The following is a 13,299-nucleotide window of genomic DNA, read 5'->3' on the forward strand; positions in this document are numbered from 1 at the left end:
CTCTCCTTTTGAGAAACAATTTTTGGCTTGTTACTGGGCCTTAGTATAGACTGAACACTTAACCATGGGACACCAAGTCACCATGAGGCCTGAACTGCCCATCATGAACTGGGTGTTGTCTGATCCACAGAACCATAAAGTTGGACGTGCACAGCAGCACTCCATCATTAAATGGAAGTGGTATAAGCGAGATCGGGCCCGAGCAGGACCCGAAGGCACAAGTTGCATGAGGAAGTGGCCCGAATGCCCATGGTCTCCACTCCTGTCACATTACCTTCCATCTCCCAGTCTGCACCTATGGTCTCATGGGGAGTTCATTATGATCAGTTGACTGAGGAAGAGAAAACCTGTGCCTGGTTTACAGATGGTTCTGTGCGATATGCAGGTGCCACTTGAAAGCGGACTGCGGCAGCACTACAGCCCCTTTCTGGGACCTCCCTGAAGGACAGTGGTGAAGGGAAATCCTCTCAATGGGCAGAACTCTGAGCAGTGCACCTCGTTGTTCACTTTGCTTGGAAGGAGAAATGGCCAGATGTGCGATCATATACTGATTCATGGGCTATGGCCAATGGTTTGGCTGCATGGTCAGGTACTTGGAAAGAACACGATTGGAAAATTGGAGACAAGGATTTACGGGGAAGAGGTATGTGCACAGACCTCTCCAAATGGGCTAAAGAAATGAAGATATTTGTGTCTCATGGGAATGCTCACCAAAGGGTGACCTCAGCAGAGGATAATTTTAACAATCAAGTGGATAGGACGACGCACTCTGTGAAAACCAGTCATCCTCTTTCCCCAGCTACTCCCACCATTGCTCAATGGGCCATGAACAAAGTGGCCATGGTGGCAGGGATGGAGGTTATGCACGGGCCCAGCAGGATGGATTTCCACTCACCAAGGCTGACATGGCCACAGCCTCTGCGGAATGCCTAATCTGCCAGCAGCAGAGACCAACACTGAGCCCGATATGGCACCATCCCTCAAGGTGATCAGCCAGCAACCTGGTGTCAAGGTGATTACATTGGACCACTTCCATCATGGAAAGGGCAGCATTTCGTCCTTACTGGAATAGACACTTACTCTGGATATGGATTTGCCTTCCCTGCACGCAATGCTTCTGCCTAAACTACCATCCATGGACTTACAGAATGCCTTATCCACCGTCATGGTATCCCACACAGCATTGCCTCAGATCAAGGGACTCACTTCACAGCAAATGAAGTGTGGCAGTGGGCCCACATTCATGGAATTCACTGGTCTTACCATATTCCCCATCATCCCGAAGCAGCTGGCTTGAGAGAACGATGGAATGGCCTTCGAAAGACACAATTACGGCGCCAGCTAGGTGGCAATACCTTGCAGGGATGGGGCAATGTTCTCCAGGAAGCTATATATGCTTTAAACCAGTGTCCAATATATGGTGCTGTTTCTCCCATAGCCAGGATTCATGGATCCAGGAATTAAGGGGTGGAAACTGGAGTGGCACCACTCACTACTATTCCTAGTGACCCACTTGCAAGATTTTTGCTTCCCGTCCCCTTGACCTTATGCTCTGCAGGTCCAGAGGTCTTAGTTCCAAAGGGAGGAATGCTCCCACCTGGAGACACATCACTGATTCCACTGAACTGGAAGTTAAGAATGCCACCTGGCCACTTTGGGCTCCTTATGCCTCTGGATCAACAAGCAAAGAAGGGAGTTACCATACTGGCTGGTGTGACTGATCCTGATTACCAAGAGGAAATCAGATTGGTATTACATAATGGAGGTAAAGAAGAGTATGTCTGGAATGCAGGAGATTCCTTGGGGCATTTCTTGGTACTACCATGCCTTGTGATTAAAGTCAATGGAAAACTACAGCAACCTAATTCTGACATGACTACTAATGACACAGACCCTTCAGGAATGAAGGTTTGGGTCACCCCACAGGCAAAGAACCACGACCAGCTGAGGTGCTTGCTGAGGGCAAAGGGAATACAGAATGGGTGGTGGAAGAAGGCAGTTCTAAATACCAGTTACGGCCATGTGACCAGCTGCAGAAATGAGGACTGTTGTTATGAGTATTTGTACTTTGTATGTGTGCATTAAATATTTTTGTTTCCTTCACTTATAAAATATAACCTTTAAATGGGGCTAGTGCGTTTTCAATTGTATGCGTGTTAGTTGTATCATGTTAGGCGCAAGTATGACTTTCTAATTGTCTTTATCCAGAGATTACGTACGGTTTAAGGAGATGTGTACATGTGCCAAGCTGAGAAGGGGTGGACTGTGATGGTTAAGATTGTGTGTCAACTTGGCTGGGCCACGATTCTCAGTGTTTTAATGTAATCACTCCCATGACCAAATATACTGTGAGTAGCCAATCAGATGAAAGGGAGTCTCCTTGGGGGTGTGGCCCGCATCTGTATATAAGCAGACGTTCTGGCTTTTTGCTCTCTCTGGATCCTGCGGCTGTTTCCTGTCCTCTCATCCCCCGTTCTTGGGACTTGAGCTGTCAGCTTATCTGCCGAACCTGGGACTCATCGATCTGCACAGCCTGTGAGTGGGAGCCTTGCTCTCCAACCTGCCGATCTTGGGCTTGCCAGCTTCTGCGGCTGTGTGACTTAGGAGAGGCCTCTACCCTGATCCACGGACTTAGGACATTCTAGCCTCTACAATTGCGTGAGTTGTTTCCTTGATATAATCTCTCTGTATATATATATATACTTATACACTTTACTGGTTTTGCTTCTGTAGAGAACGCAGCCTAAGACAGTTTGTTTTTAAATACAGATTAGAGTTTTGACCCACATCTAGTGAATGAAGACTCTCCAGGGATAAGGCCCAGGAATCTGTATTTTCAAACTCCCCAGAAGATCCGGATGCAGGGGTATGTGGCCTGGCTTCTGGAAACCACCCAGCTACAGGTCTGACAACACCTGGGAGCTGTCCTCCCTCCCGAGAGCCCACCACATATCCCCAGAACCCCTGGCCCTCTGCGCCCAGCCCCCCTCCTCACCATAGCCCCATTCAGCCAAGTGAGGAAAGGCCCCAGTCCTGCCCCTTCCTCTTCACCAGAGCAAGAAGCACCAAAAGGATACGCTCGGGCATTTTCCACCAGGGGTCCCTGCCCAGACACTAGCATCCGCTTCCCATGGAACTGTGAGAAGAGCTTCAGGGGGCTGTGAGAGAGAATAACTTGGTCGGGATCCACCTGTGGGGACAGTCAAGAGACAGAGGAGGGCAGAGGAAGACACAACCAGCAACCACTGAGGGACAATAATGCGGACATAGGTGGCAGGTTCTCTCACCTACAAAGTACGGGGAGAAAGCTGCCCAGAAAAAGGAGGTAAAAGCTCTTTCTGCCACCAAACAGGTGAGAGAAGAACCTCTCTAATTTAGATCTTGCCACATAAAACAAGAAAACAGGAAAAGCCTTCAGATGTGGGTTCTGACCAATCCTGTTTTCTCAGCTCCCTCGCACCCCTGGATTTCTCAATACATCACCTGAAAACACAGGGTTGTGTGCATGTTCTTGGTCACTGTCATAGAAACCTGCTTTTAGTTTGACTTTTGTTTTCAGTTCTACTTAAACACTTGACTTTTTAACATTTAAACTAACTCCAACAATGCAGCCTTTACTTAGAATGTTTTTGGAACACTCTCTGGAAACCAGAGAAGGAAACCAGTTTCTTCCTTTACATGCTGCGTTAGTCCCCAGACAGTATCACCCAGTTAATCAGCTACCCTATTAACCTCTTGCTTCTAAAGGACTCCTTCCAAAAACTAAATCTGAACTTAAAAAACAAGAACATGTCAATGTTGGAATGGGGTGTGGAGCTGCGAGTGGGTGAAGAGGGACCGCTTTTAGAGGACAGCACTTGGATGTGCACACCTTATGTATGAAAAACAAGGCGTGTTGCTTCAAATCCCACCTGGTATGTGGAGATTTAGACAAACGTGACTGTTACTTTCCAGGAGCTGACAATGCAAAAGAGTCACCCCTGATGCCCAGAACAAAAGAAATGGATACAGTAGAACAAAACTGCCAAAGACATGGGCAGAAGTTTTGCACTCTCCCACGTATACGAAAAAATGACCTACTGACAGGGCTCTCCTCATGAGGCTGGGCTTGAACTTCAAGTTACTTTTCCAGCAGGGTTGAAAGATTTACACTGACCAACTGGCTATGACCTAGGGCTCATCAATACTGTACTCCAACAAAAGGAAGGGGACTTAGTCACAGGGGAGTAAGGGTTCCTTTGGGAGTCAAGTCCTTCAGCTCCCATGCCTCTGGCTACCTCCTTACCTTGAACCCAAAGAGGGATGACAGCTCCTGGGCTTTGCCATGTTGTAAGATGTTCCCAGCATTCGTGACAAAGACCACGGGCACCCGCAACTGTCCCTGGGAGTTCACCAGCCTGCGGAACGCCTCCAGAGCGGCGGGGATAACCCTGTGGCCCCGCACCAGCACGCCATCGATGTCCAAGAGGAACCCAAAAGTGGGCGGGCTCTGCACAGACGGCAAGAGAAGAGAATTACCACTGCATGTGCCACGGTGCACAAGGGGAGGAAAGAAAAAGAAACAACCCTTACAAGACAGGCTCAATATTATGCTCAGGTCACCCAGGGTCTTTGAAAATTACATCAGAAAGAAGCAAACAAAAAAGGAAACACGGTATTTCCGATAGGGCAAATCTATCTATAAAAAGGAATTTTTCCTTTTTCCTTTGTAAGCATAAAACTTTTCTGTTAAAATTTTATATAACTGATGTAAAGCAAATTTTAAGGAAAATAAAGAACTTAAAAGAAACATAATGCCGGGACTTTAACACAACAAATTAATATTTTCCCTTTTCTTCTATTCATGTTGTTCACATAGCTACAACTATACTTCATATATGCAATTTTGCATCTTGTTCTTTTTGCTTAACATATCATAAGAGTTTTTATGTTACAATAGTCTTTGTTGTTGTTGTTGTTGGGTGCCCCCGAGTCCATTCCGACTCACAGTGATCTCATGTGACAGAGTGGAACTGCCCTACAGGGTTTTCTGGGCTGTAACCTTTACAGAAGCAGATCATCAGGTCTTTCTCCCACAGAGCCGCTGGGCAGGTTCAAACCACCAACCTTTTGGTTAGCAGCCAAGTGCTTAACCATTGTGCTACCCAGGCTCCTTAGGGTCTTTAAAGACATCTTGAAACTTTTTTAGTATAATACACAGAAAAAAAAGAAAAAAAAAGAAGAGAAAGAAAACTCAATCACTACGGAGGATATGATTTTTTTTCTTTTTAAGTTATTGCCTTTCTTCCACCTACTCCTATCCTATTCCCTCTCTTGTACATTTTTCCAAAAACTTTTTATGGCTATATAGTATGTAAATTTTTTTATCTTTTAAGTACACACACACAAAAAATGAAAATATGTTGTACTTTTTCCCCCCCATCTTATCTTTTTTACTTGCTATCTCTTGGCTATCTCTCTATATCAATACATAATAGCTCCACCTCCTGAACATCACTTCCGGCTACATAATATTCTGAGTAAATAATCCAATAATATTATGTTTTCCCTATTTTGGACATATAGGTTTTTCAAACTTTTGCTACTACAAATAATGCTATAAGGAACATCTTCCTCCAGACTGATTTTTCCATATTGTGGATTTTTCCTGAGGCTAAATTCTTAAAAGCAGAAGTAACAAGTCAAAGAGCATGAACATTTTGATGATACAACACCTACTGACAAATTGCTTTCAAAAACTTATCCACTCACATGGCCACTGGCAGAGTACTGGTTTCCCTACATCCTTGCCAATACTGGATTTTCACATATGTCAAATATTTTGTTAATTTTAACATTAAAAAAAAAGATATCTCAGTCCGCATTTCCTGGATTCATAAAGTTGAACACTGTCCTCTCTTTTTTTTTAACTTATTCTAGTTCCTATTTTGTAAACTACTTGTTAACCTAAAGGGCGCCTTTCAATAGTCAAAAAAAAAAAACCTAACCTATTTCTATTTTTCTTTTGTGGATGCCAGCTAAGTCAAGCCATTCAGCTGACATTTACTGCATATATCTACAATATGCACAGGAATCTGTGAGGAGCATCCCAAAACACAACTCCAGCCTCTCATTTCTTAGCTGGAGTGACTGAACAAGAAACAGGACAGCTACTAGTCTAAGAAACAAATAAACCCACTAAAAACGCAGTATTTTAGCAAGCGCAAATTAATTCTAAGTATTTAAGTTCTGAATAAATAAGCAGAATTAAACAGAGGTCCTTTCTTAGAAGAGAACTGTGAGCTAGGTATTGAATGAATTACATATATGCCTTCATTTAACAATCTCTACTATGAGCCTGATCAGCAGCAGACTAGACCAGCAGGACAAACACGGTCCTCCCTTCACAGTCAATGGGGATGACAACTAAACAAGCAGCCCCAGTACAGTCTACACTGAGTGCTACATGAAGAGATGAGGGGAAATGTTCCTGTTGTTAGGTGCCATTGAGTTGTTCCAACTCATAGCAACCCCATGTACAAAAGAAAGATACACTGCCCAATCCTGCACCATCTTCACAATTGTTGCTATGTTTGAGCCCACTGTTGCAGCCACTGTGTCAATCCATCTCGTTAAGGGTCTTCCTCTTTTTTGCTGACTCTCTACTTTACCAAGCATGATGTCCTTCTCCAGGGACTGGTTCCTCCTAATAACGTGTCCAAAGTATGTGAAACGAAGTCTCACCATCCTTGTTTCCAAGGAGTATTCTTCCAAGACAGATTGTTCATTCTTCTGGCAGTCCATGGTATATTCAATATTCTTCACCAACACCATAATTCAAAGGCATCAATTCTTTGGTCTTCCTTATTCATTATCCAGCTTTCGCATGCGTATGAGGCAAAAGCATACGCTGCTTCCTTGAATGTTGATTGTGGATCCAAGTAAGATGAAATTCTTGATGACTTCAATACTTTCTCCGTTTATCATGGTGTTGCTTACTGGTCCAGCTGTGAGGATTTCTGCTTTCTTTGTGTTGAGGTATACTCCATACTGAAGGCTGTAGTCTTTGATCTTCATTAGTAAGCGCTTCAAGTCTTCTTTACTTTCAGCAAGCAAGGCTGTGTCATCTGCATAACACAGGCTGCTAATGAGTCTTCCTCCAATCCTGATGCTGTGTTCTTCATATAGTCCAGCTTCTCAGATTATTTGCTCAGCATACAGATTGAGTTAAGTATGGTAAAAGGATACAACCCTGACACACACCTTTCCTGATTTGAAACCACACAGTATCCCCTTGTTCTGTTCAAATGACTGCCTCTTGGTCTATGTACAGATTCCACATGAGCACAATTAAGTGTTCTGGAATTCCCATTCTTCACAATTTTATCCATAATTTGTTATGATCCACACATTTGAATGCCTTTGCATAGTCAATAAAACACAGGCTATAAAGGAGCCCTGGTGGCACAGTGGTTAAGTGTTCAGCTGCCAAGTTAAAGGTTCGTGGTTTGAACCCACCAGCCACTTCATGGAAGAAAGATGTGGCAGTCTGCTTCCGTAAAGATTTACAGCCTTGGAAACCCTATGGGGCAGTTCTACTCTGTCCTATCGGGTCGCTATGAGTCAGTATGTACTTGGTGGCAACAGGTTTAGGGTGCTATAAGGGCCTGCAGCAGGAGTACCTAATCCATAGTGGGCATCACAGGTCTCAAGACCAATTTAAGAAGTTTGAAACAATGAAGTGACATCACCAGACGTGTACTGTAGAACAATTCTGGCTGCAGAGAGAATGGACTGAAGGGAGTCTAGTCGGGTGGGGTCAACTAGGACCAACTATAGTCCAAAACAGAGAGGACAGTGGCTTTAACTAGGTTAGTAGCAACAGGAATAGAGAAGAGGCAGATCATATTTAGGAGGTAGAACAGCTAGGACTTGGTAACCATTCAGATGCAAGGCTGAGGGGCAATCTGGGGGGATGGATGGTGGTATCATTCACTGAGTCAAGGGCACTGGAGGGATGGCAAATAGGAAGCCGGGAAGGGCAGAAGATGAGTTCCACTTAGGACCTGTGGGACAAGAAGAGATGTCAGCACTGGAAGTAAGGTTCTGGAGATGGAAATTTAGAAGGTCTCTGCTCTCAGAGAGCAGCTGCAAACTTGGGAGAAGAGAGGAGCGCCTGGGAAGCACGCTCAGAATAAGAGCAATAGTGAGGCTCATAAAGAGCCAGGAAGAAGACGCCATTTAAGAATAGGCCATGTAAGGGTCACCAGCAAAGACCAAGGAGCAGCAGCCAGCGTGAGGAGGAAAACCATGAGAGTGCAGGGTCAAATGAGTTGAACATTTATGTCTACACAAAAACCTGCACATGAATTCTTAAAGCAGCTTTGTTCATAATTGTTAAAAAAATTGGAAGCAACCAAACTGCCGTTCAAAAGGTGAATGGACAAACTGTTGTACATCCATACAATGGATTATTATTCAGCAATAAAAGGAAATGAGCTATCAAGCCACAAAAAGACAAGGAGGAAACTTCTTAAATACATACTGCTAAGTGAAAAAAGATAGCTGAAAAAGCTACATACTATATGATTCCAACTATATGGACATTCCGGAAAAGGCAAAACTAAAGAGGCAGTAAAAAGATGATTTGTATCTCCTAGCAATCTGAATTTCCTGGATTCATAAAGTTGAACAGGTGAAGCACAGGACGTTTTTAGGACACTTTTAAAATACAGTGCATACTATTCTGTATTGATGCTGTAATGGTGGATACATGATATTATGCATTTGTCAAAACCCATAGGGCTGTATGACACCAACAGTGAACCTTAATGTGAACTATGGACTTTAGTTAGTTAATAATAATGCATCAGTATTGGTTGATCAATTTTCACAAGTATACATTCAACTGGAATGGAATGCAAGATGATAATAATAGGAGAAACAGTGTGCAGTGGGAAGGAGGTATGTGGGAACTCTGTACTTACTACACAATTTTTCTGTAAACCTAAAACTGCTCTTAAAAAAGTCTATTAGAAAGAAAGAAACGAGAAAGAGAGAGAGAGAAGGAAAGGAAAAGAAAAGAAATGAAGGTGTGGGGCTATGGGGTCAGGAAACCAAGGGATGAGTTTCTGGGTCAAGTAAAATAGGAACTGGGTGACTGTACAGCAATGCCCAACTCCCTTCCACTGAACAGGGAAAACCACTCCTTTATGCTGGCGTGTATATACAGCCTCCCAGTCTGAGACAATGACAGCTACAGTGCAGGTTACGGGTGGGAACGAACACGGAAAAAATAGGAGGAAGCAATTCAAACCAACAAGATACCACTTTAACCACCAGAAAACAGAGCTGCCAGAGAGAAACTCACCAAGCCCCAAATGCCAAGCAGGAAACGCCTAAACAAACAGTGCCTCTTAACTCTTGGCTCCCAAGGCTGATCCTGTTGCACCCCGGGCCTGTAGATTTTTTTTTCTGGGGCTTCGGGGAGAGGTAGTTGAAGGTAAACATCTGTAAAACACCTACTGTGTGCTGGGCACTAAGCTAGACAAATGACCAAGTATTTTGATTTAATCTTTGCACCAACACTATAGGGGTAGCTGTCATTATCTCCAATCAACAGCACTTAGCGAAATGTGCCTGGCTTATACATGGTGCCCTGCATATATTCACTGAATAATCGGATGGCACAAATAAGAAACCAGATTCAGAGAGAATAACCAGTCAAAGGTCACCCAGTTCACAAGTGCTGGATTCAGGATTCAACCTCATATCCATCTAGCAACAAAGTCAGAGCTCCTTCAGCTGGCCCACAGCCTCCCAGAGCGGGGAGGGAAGATGGAAGTTGGCACTCCAAAGCAACTGAGAAATCCAGGAGACAACATGTCCTCCTTGTCCAGAACGTTGCTTCTTGCACCTCCTGCCAGCCCCCAGGCATGAATTCCAGTTCTTTGTGCTCAATGCACTCGTGTACCCGATGGTACCTCAACACAGGTTCACTGGATGTTGAATGACCCAAAGGATGAATGGTTGCTGCAAAATAAGGCAATTGCAACCATTCTATCCCTTCCCAAGTAAAAAGAGCTGATGACTCTCAGAAGGTAAGTCCCTGGAGGTAAGGACTGTCATTCTAGCACGTAGTTTGCCTTCCTTTTTGTACAGTTATAGACACAGAGCATACTCTTCTGAACATTTACACTTAAAATTCATTTGCCCATAATTTTGAGACAATCAGAGATATTTTAATATGGACTAGATTCTAAGTGATATTAAGGAATTATTATTAATGTTGCTAGGTATGGTAATGGCATTGTGGTTATACTGAAAATGTCCTTCTTTTAAGAGGTTCACAATGAAGAATTTAGGGATGAAATGACAAACATTAGGGACTTGTTTAAAAATCTTACAGCTACAAAAAATGAGAGGAGAAAAAAGGGATAAGCTGAGTAAGTGGGGCAAAACACTAATAATTGCTGAACCTAGAAGATGAGTTATGAGATTCATAGTATTATTCTGTTACTGGATTTTTGAAAACTTACATAGTTAAAAACAAAACAAAAAACCCCACCAGGCAGTAGCTAAGAAATTTTACCATACACAGCTTTAATGGGCTTAGTGGTCATATCCTAAACGTTCCTGAGATTTGCTGTGTTGGAAACAAGAATCCACAGCTCCTGCTACTTAGAACAGGAAAGTTTTCAGGACAATTTAGCAATATCCTTATAGCTTCCTCATCTATATGTATTGGGTAATCCCTTGACTCCCAATACTCAGTGAATATAGACAATCAGGTGGCCAGCAATGTAAAAAGTGAAGTTCTTGGAGATAAGGAGGAAGGCACAGACTTTTTTTTTCATTTTATCCCCTTCTGTATTTGTATTCTGATCTTCCTTCTGTAATTGATTTGTTTTTTCACTAGTCCTGGGTGTTAGGCCTGCTCCTCCAACTAAGTATTTTTTTGTGGCCGTGATAAAATGTGTGGAGTTTTAAGATTAGTTTGAAATGAAGGGACCACTAAGATGTTCCTTTGTGCTTTTGTTTCCTTCTTGAAATTGGTTTGGCATACTTTCAACAATAACAACAATGCCAACCATTACAAGTACCATACACCATTATTACTACAACTACTACCAAATTTGGGAGGGCCTACTATGTGACAGTCACTATGTAAAGTGCCCTACATACACTGTCTTATCTATTCTCACAAAAATACTGCCTAGTAATATCTCTGTTACATAGAGGGGGAAACTGAAACTTAGAAAGCTAAGCAACTTGCCTCAAGTCACACAGCCAGTAAACAGCGTAGGCAGCATTCAATTCCAAAGCTGTTATTGTTAAAATTCTACACTATGCTGCATCCCTGACTGTGCTGAGTTCTACTCTATCAGAAAAGTCACTCAGAGATATCTCAGAACCTGCAAAGATGCTAGAACAACACGACAGTAATAAATGATGGTAATAATTCTTTATGTTTATATCATTTTGGTTTACAAAGTCCTTTGAGTAACATATTCTCATTTCATACTTACAACTTGGTCACTTTCAGCTCTGTGACACTGACCAAGTCACTTAACTTCTCTGAACCTTAGCTGCTCCATATATAAAATGATGACAGTGATAACATAGTGGTTAAGAGCTCAGCCTCTGGCACCAAAATCTGGCTGGGTTCCAGATTCTGCCACTTAACAGCTGTGTGCCCTTGGGCAAGATGCTTAACCTCTCTGTGCCTCAGTTCCTCTATCGATAAAATGGGGATAATAATAGTACTTCCCTCACAGAATTATTATGAAGATTACACAAACTAATACACCCTCTCCTGACATGGTTATGTTCCAAAGCCAGGTTGTTATGCAAAATCGGTGTTATGGGAAAATGGAGGATGACTACATCATTACATAACTGCCAAATTACATTATTATATAACTGCCAAACCACTGAGAATCATGGCCCAGCCAAGCTGACACATAATTTTAACCATCAAAGCCAGGGTTACTCGTGTCTCTCACCCAGTGTTCATTACTGCCAGACATATGTCGTTCATTACTGCCAGACATACATCATTAATGAGCAAATACTCAGATAGTAGATTTTTTTACTATTGTCATAAATGCAAAATGTTGGATACTGAGATAGTCAATAAATAAGGAGAAGGTGTAATTGTGAAAGAAAGCGCCCGGCACAAAGTAAGTGCTATGTGTTTTTAAAATAAATAAATAAATAATTTGAAATACATCAGAGTTACTGTGAAAGCTCTACACAAATGTATTACCTACGGAAACCGTGCAACGTGATCCTCTTTAAAGAAAAGGCAAAATGACTCCGGGGAATGGGAGGGCTACCGATAGGACTGGCCAAGCTTCGCGTCCTGCCACAGTTATCTTTCTGACCTGTTTGATCTCAGAAAAGGTTCTTAAAACTTCACTCCAAGCTTCAGATTCCTTACTAGCACGAAGGTCACATCTTCCTCCAAAGCTGTTGAGAGAATTCGATTTCACTAAAGTACCTGCTACAAAAAAGGACCCTGTGCCAGTTCTCCTCTGTCCCCACGCGCTCCTCAGATCTTCCCCTACACTCTCTGACAGAACAACTGCTCATTACAAGCAAGCCCACAGCCAAATGGAGCCAAAGTGAAAAGCTCCTCATTCACCTCTGAGCCCTCCGGAAGGGGGGTCCATCTCGAGTCCTCAAACCTCTTTAAAATGTAGTTGCAAATCATAACTACAAATACTGTCATCGTGAACACCAAAGAGGAAGAAGAGCTCAGAAATCAAAATCCCGACCGCAAAAAGAAGAACCAGGAAACTGCCAAGGAACTCTGGGGTTGGAGAGTGGCAGGAGGCCAAGAAACAATCTTGGCGCGCGTTTTTGGGTTTGTTTTGGTAATTCTCTAGTTGGAGTGACTTTTCTTCTGGGAGGAAGGCGCTGCAAATCGCCTGTGAGTCAAGGGGACGCAGGGCGCGGCGGGGACTCTCGGGCTCGAAGCTAGAACGAAGTGCACTAGAGGTCAGCGGCCTGGAGAAGGCCATTTCCGAGGAAGCCAGGGGATGCCGGCGCAGCCGGCTAGCTGCCCGTCCCTCTCCGCGGCTCCGGCCCCACCCCCAGCCCTGAGGACCGGCTTTGCCCAGCCCGGGGCGTTCTCACCTGAGCTGGGCCTACGGCATAGCCCCTCCCCGGGCACGGGTCCCGGAGCCCCGAGGCCGTGCAAGCCACCCGCCGCCAGAGCCCACGCGCCGCGCAAACCGCCGCGATCCAGCCGAGCGAAGCCATCTGGCCGCCCGTCGCGTGCACGTGCGGACTGCGCCGGCCCAGGAGCCGCGCGGC

The 13,299-nt window shown here is 44.0% G+C and overlaps 1 protein-coding gene across 1 annotated transcript in view; it reads right to left on the reverse strand.

Annotated features, from left to right (window-relative positions):
- Positions 1–13,245, reverse strand: part of HDHD5 (haloacid dehalogenase like hydrolase domain containing 5) — a 25,402-nt gene extending 12,157 nt beyond the window's left edge. The window contains exons 1-3 of the mRNA XM_004381215.2: positions 13,120–13,245; positions 4,286–4,489; positions 3,078–3,190 (exon numbers count right to left, since the gene is read on the reverse strand). Of these exons, the coding sequence (XP_004381272.1) occupies positions 3,078–3,190; positions 4,286–4,489; positions 13,120–13,245 (443 nt within the window). The remainder of the gene's footprint in view (positions 1–3,077; positions 3,191–4,285; positions 4,490–13,119) is intronic.
- Between the last annotated feature and the right edge of the window lie 54 nt (positions 13,246–13,299).

The sequence above is a fragment of the Trichechus manatus genome, unplaced genomic scaffold (assembly GCF_000243295.1).
Source record: "Trichechus manatus latirostris isolate Lorelei unplaced genomic scaffold, TriManLat1.0 scaffold00081, whole genome shotgun sequence".
Classification (NCBI taxonomy): Eukaryota; Metazoa; Chordata; class Mammalia; order Sirenia; family Trichechidae; genus Trichechus; species Trichechus manatus.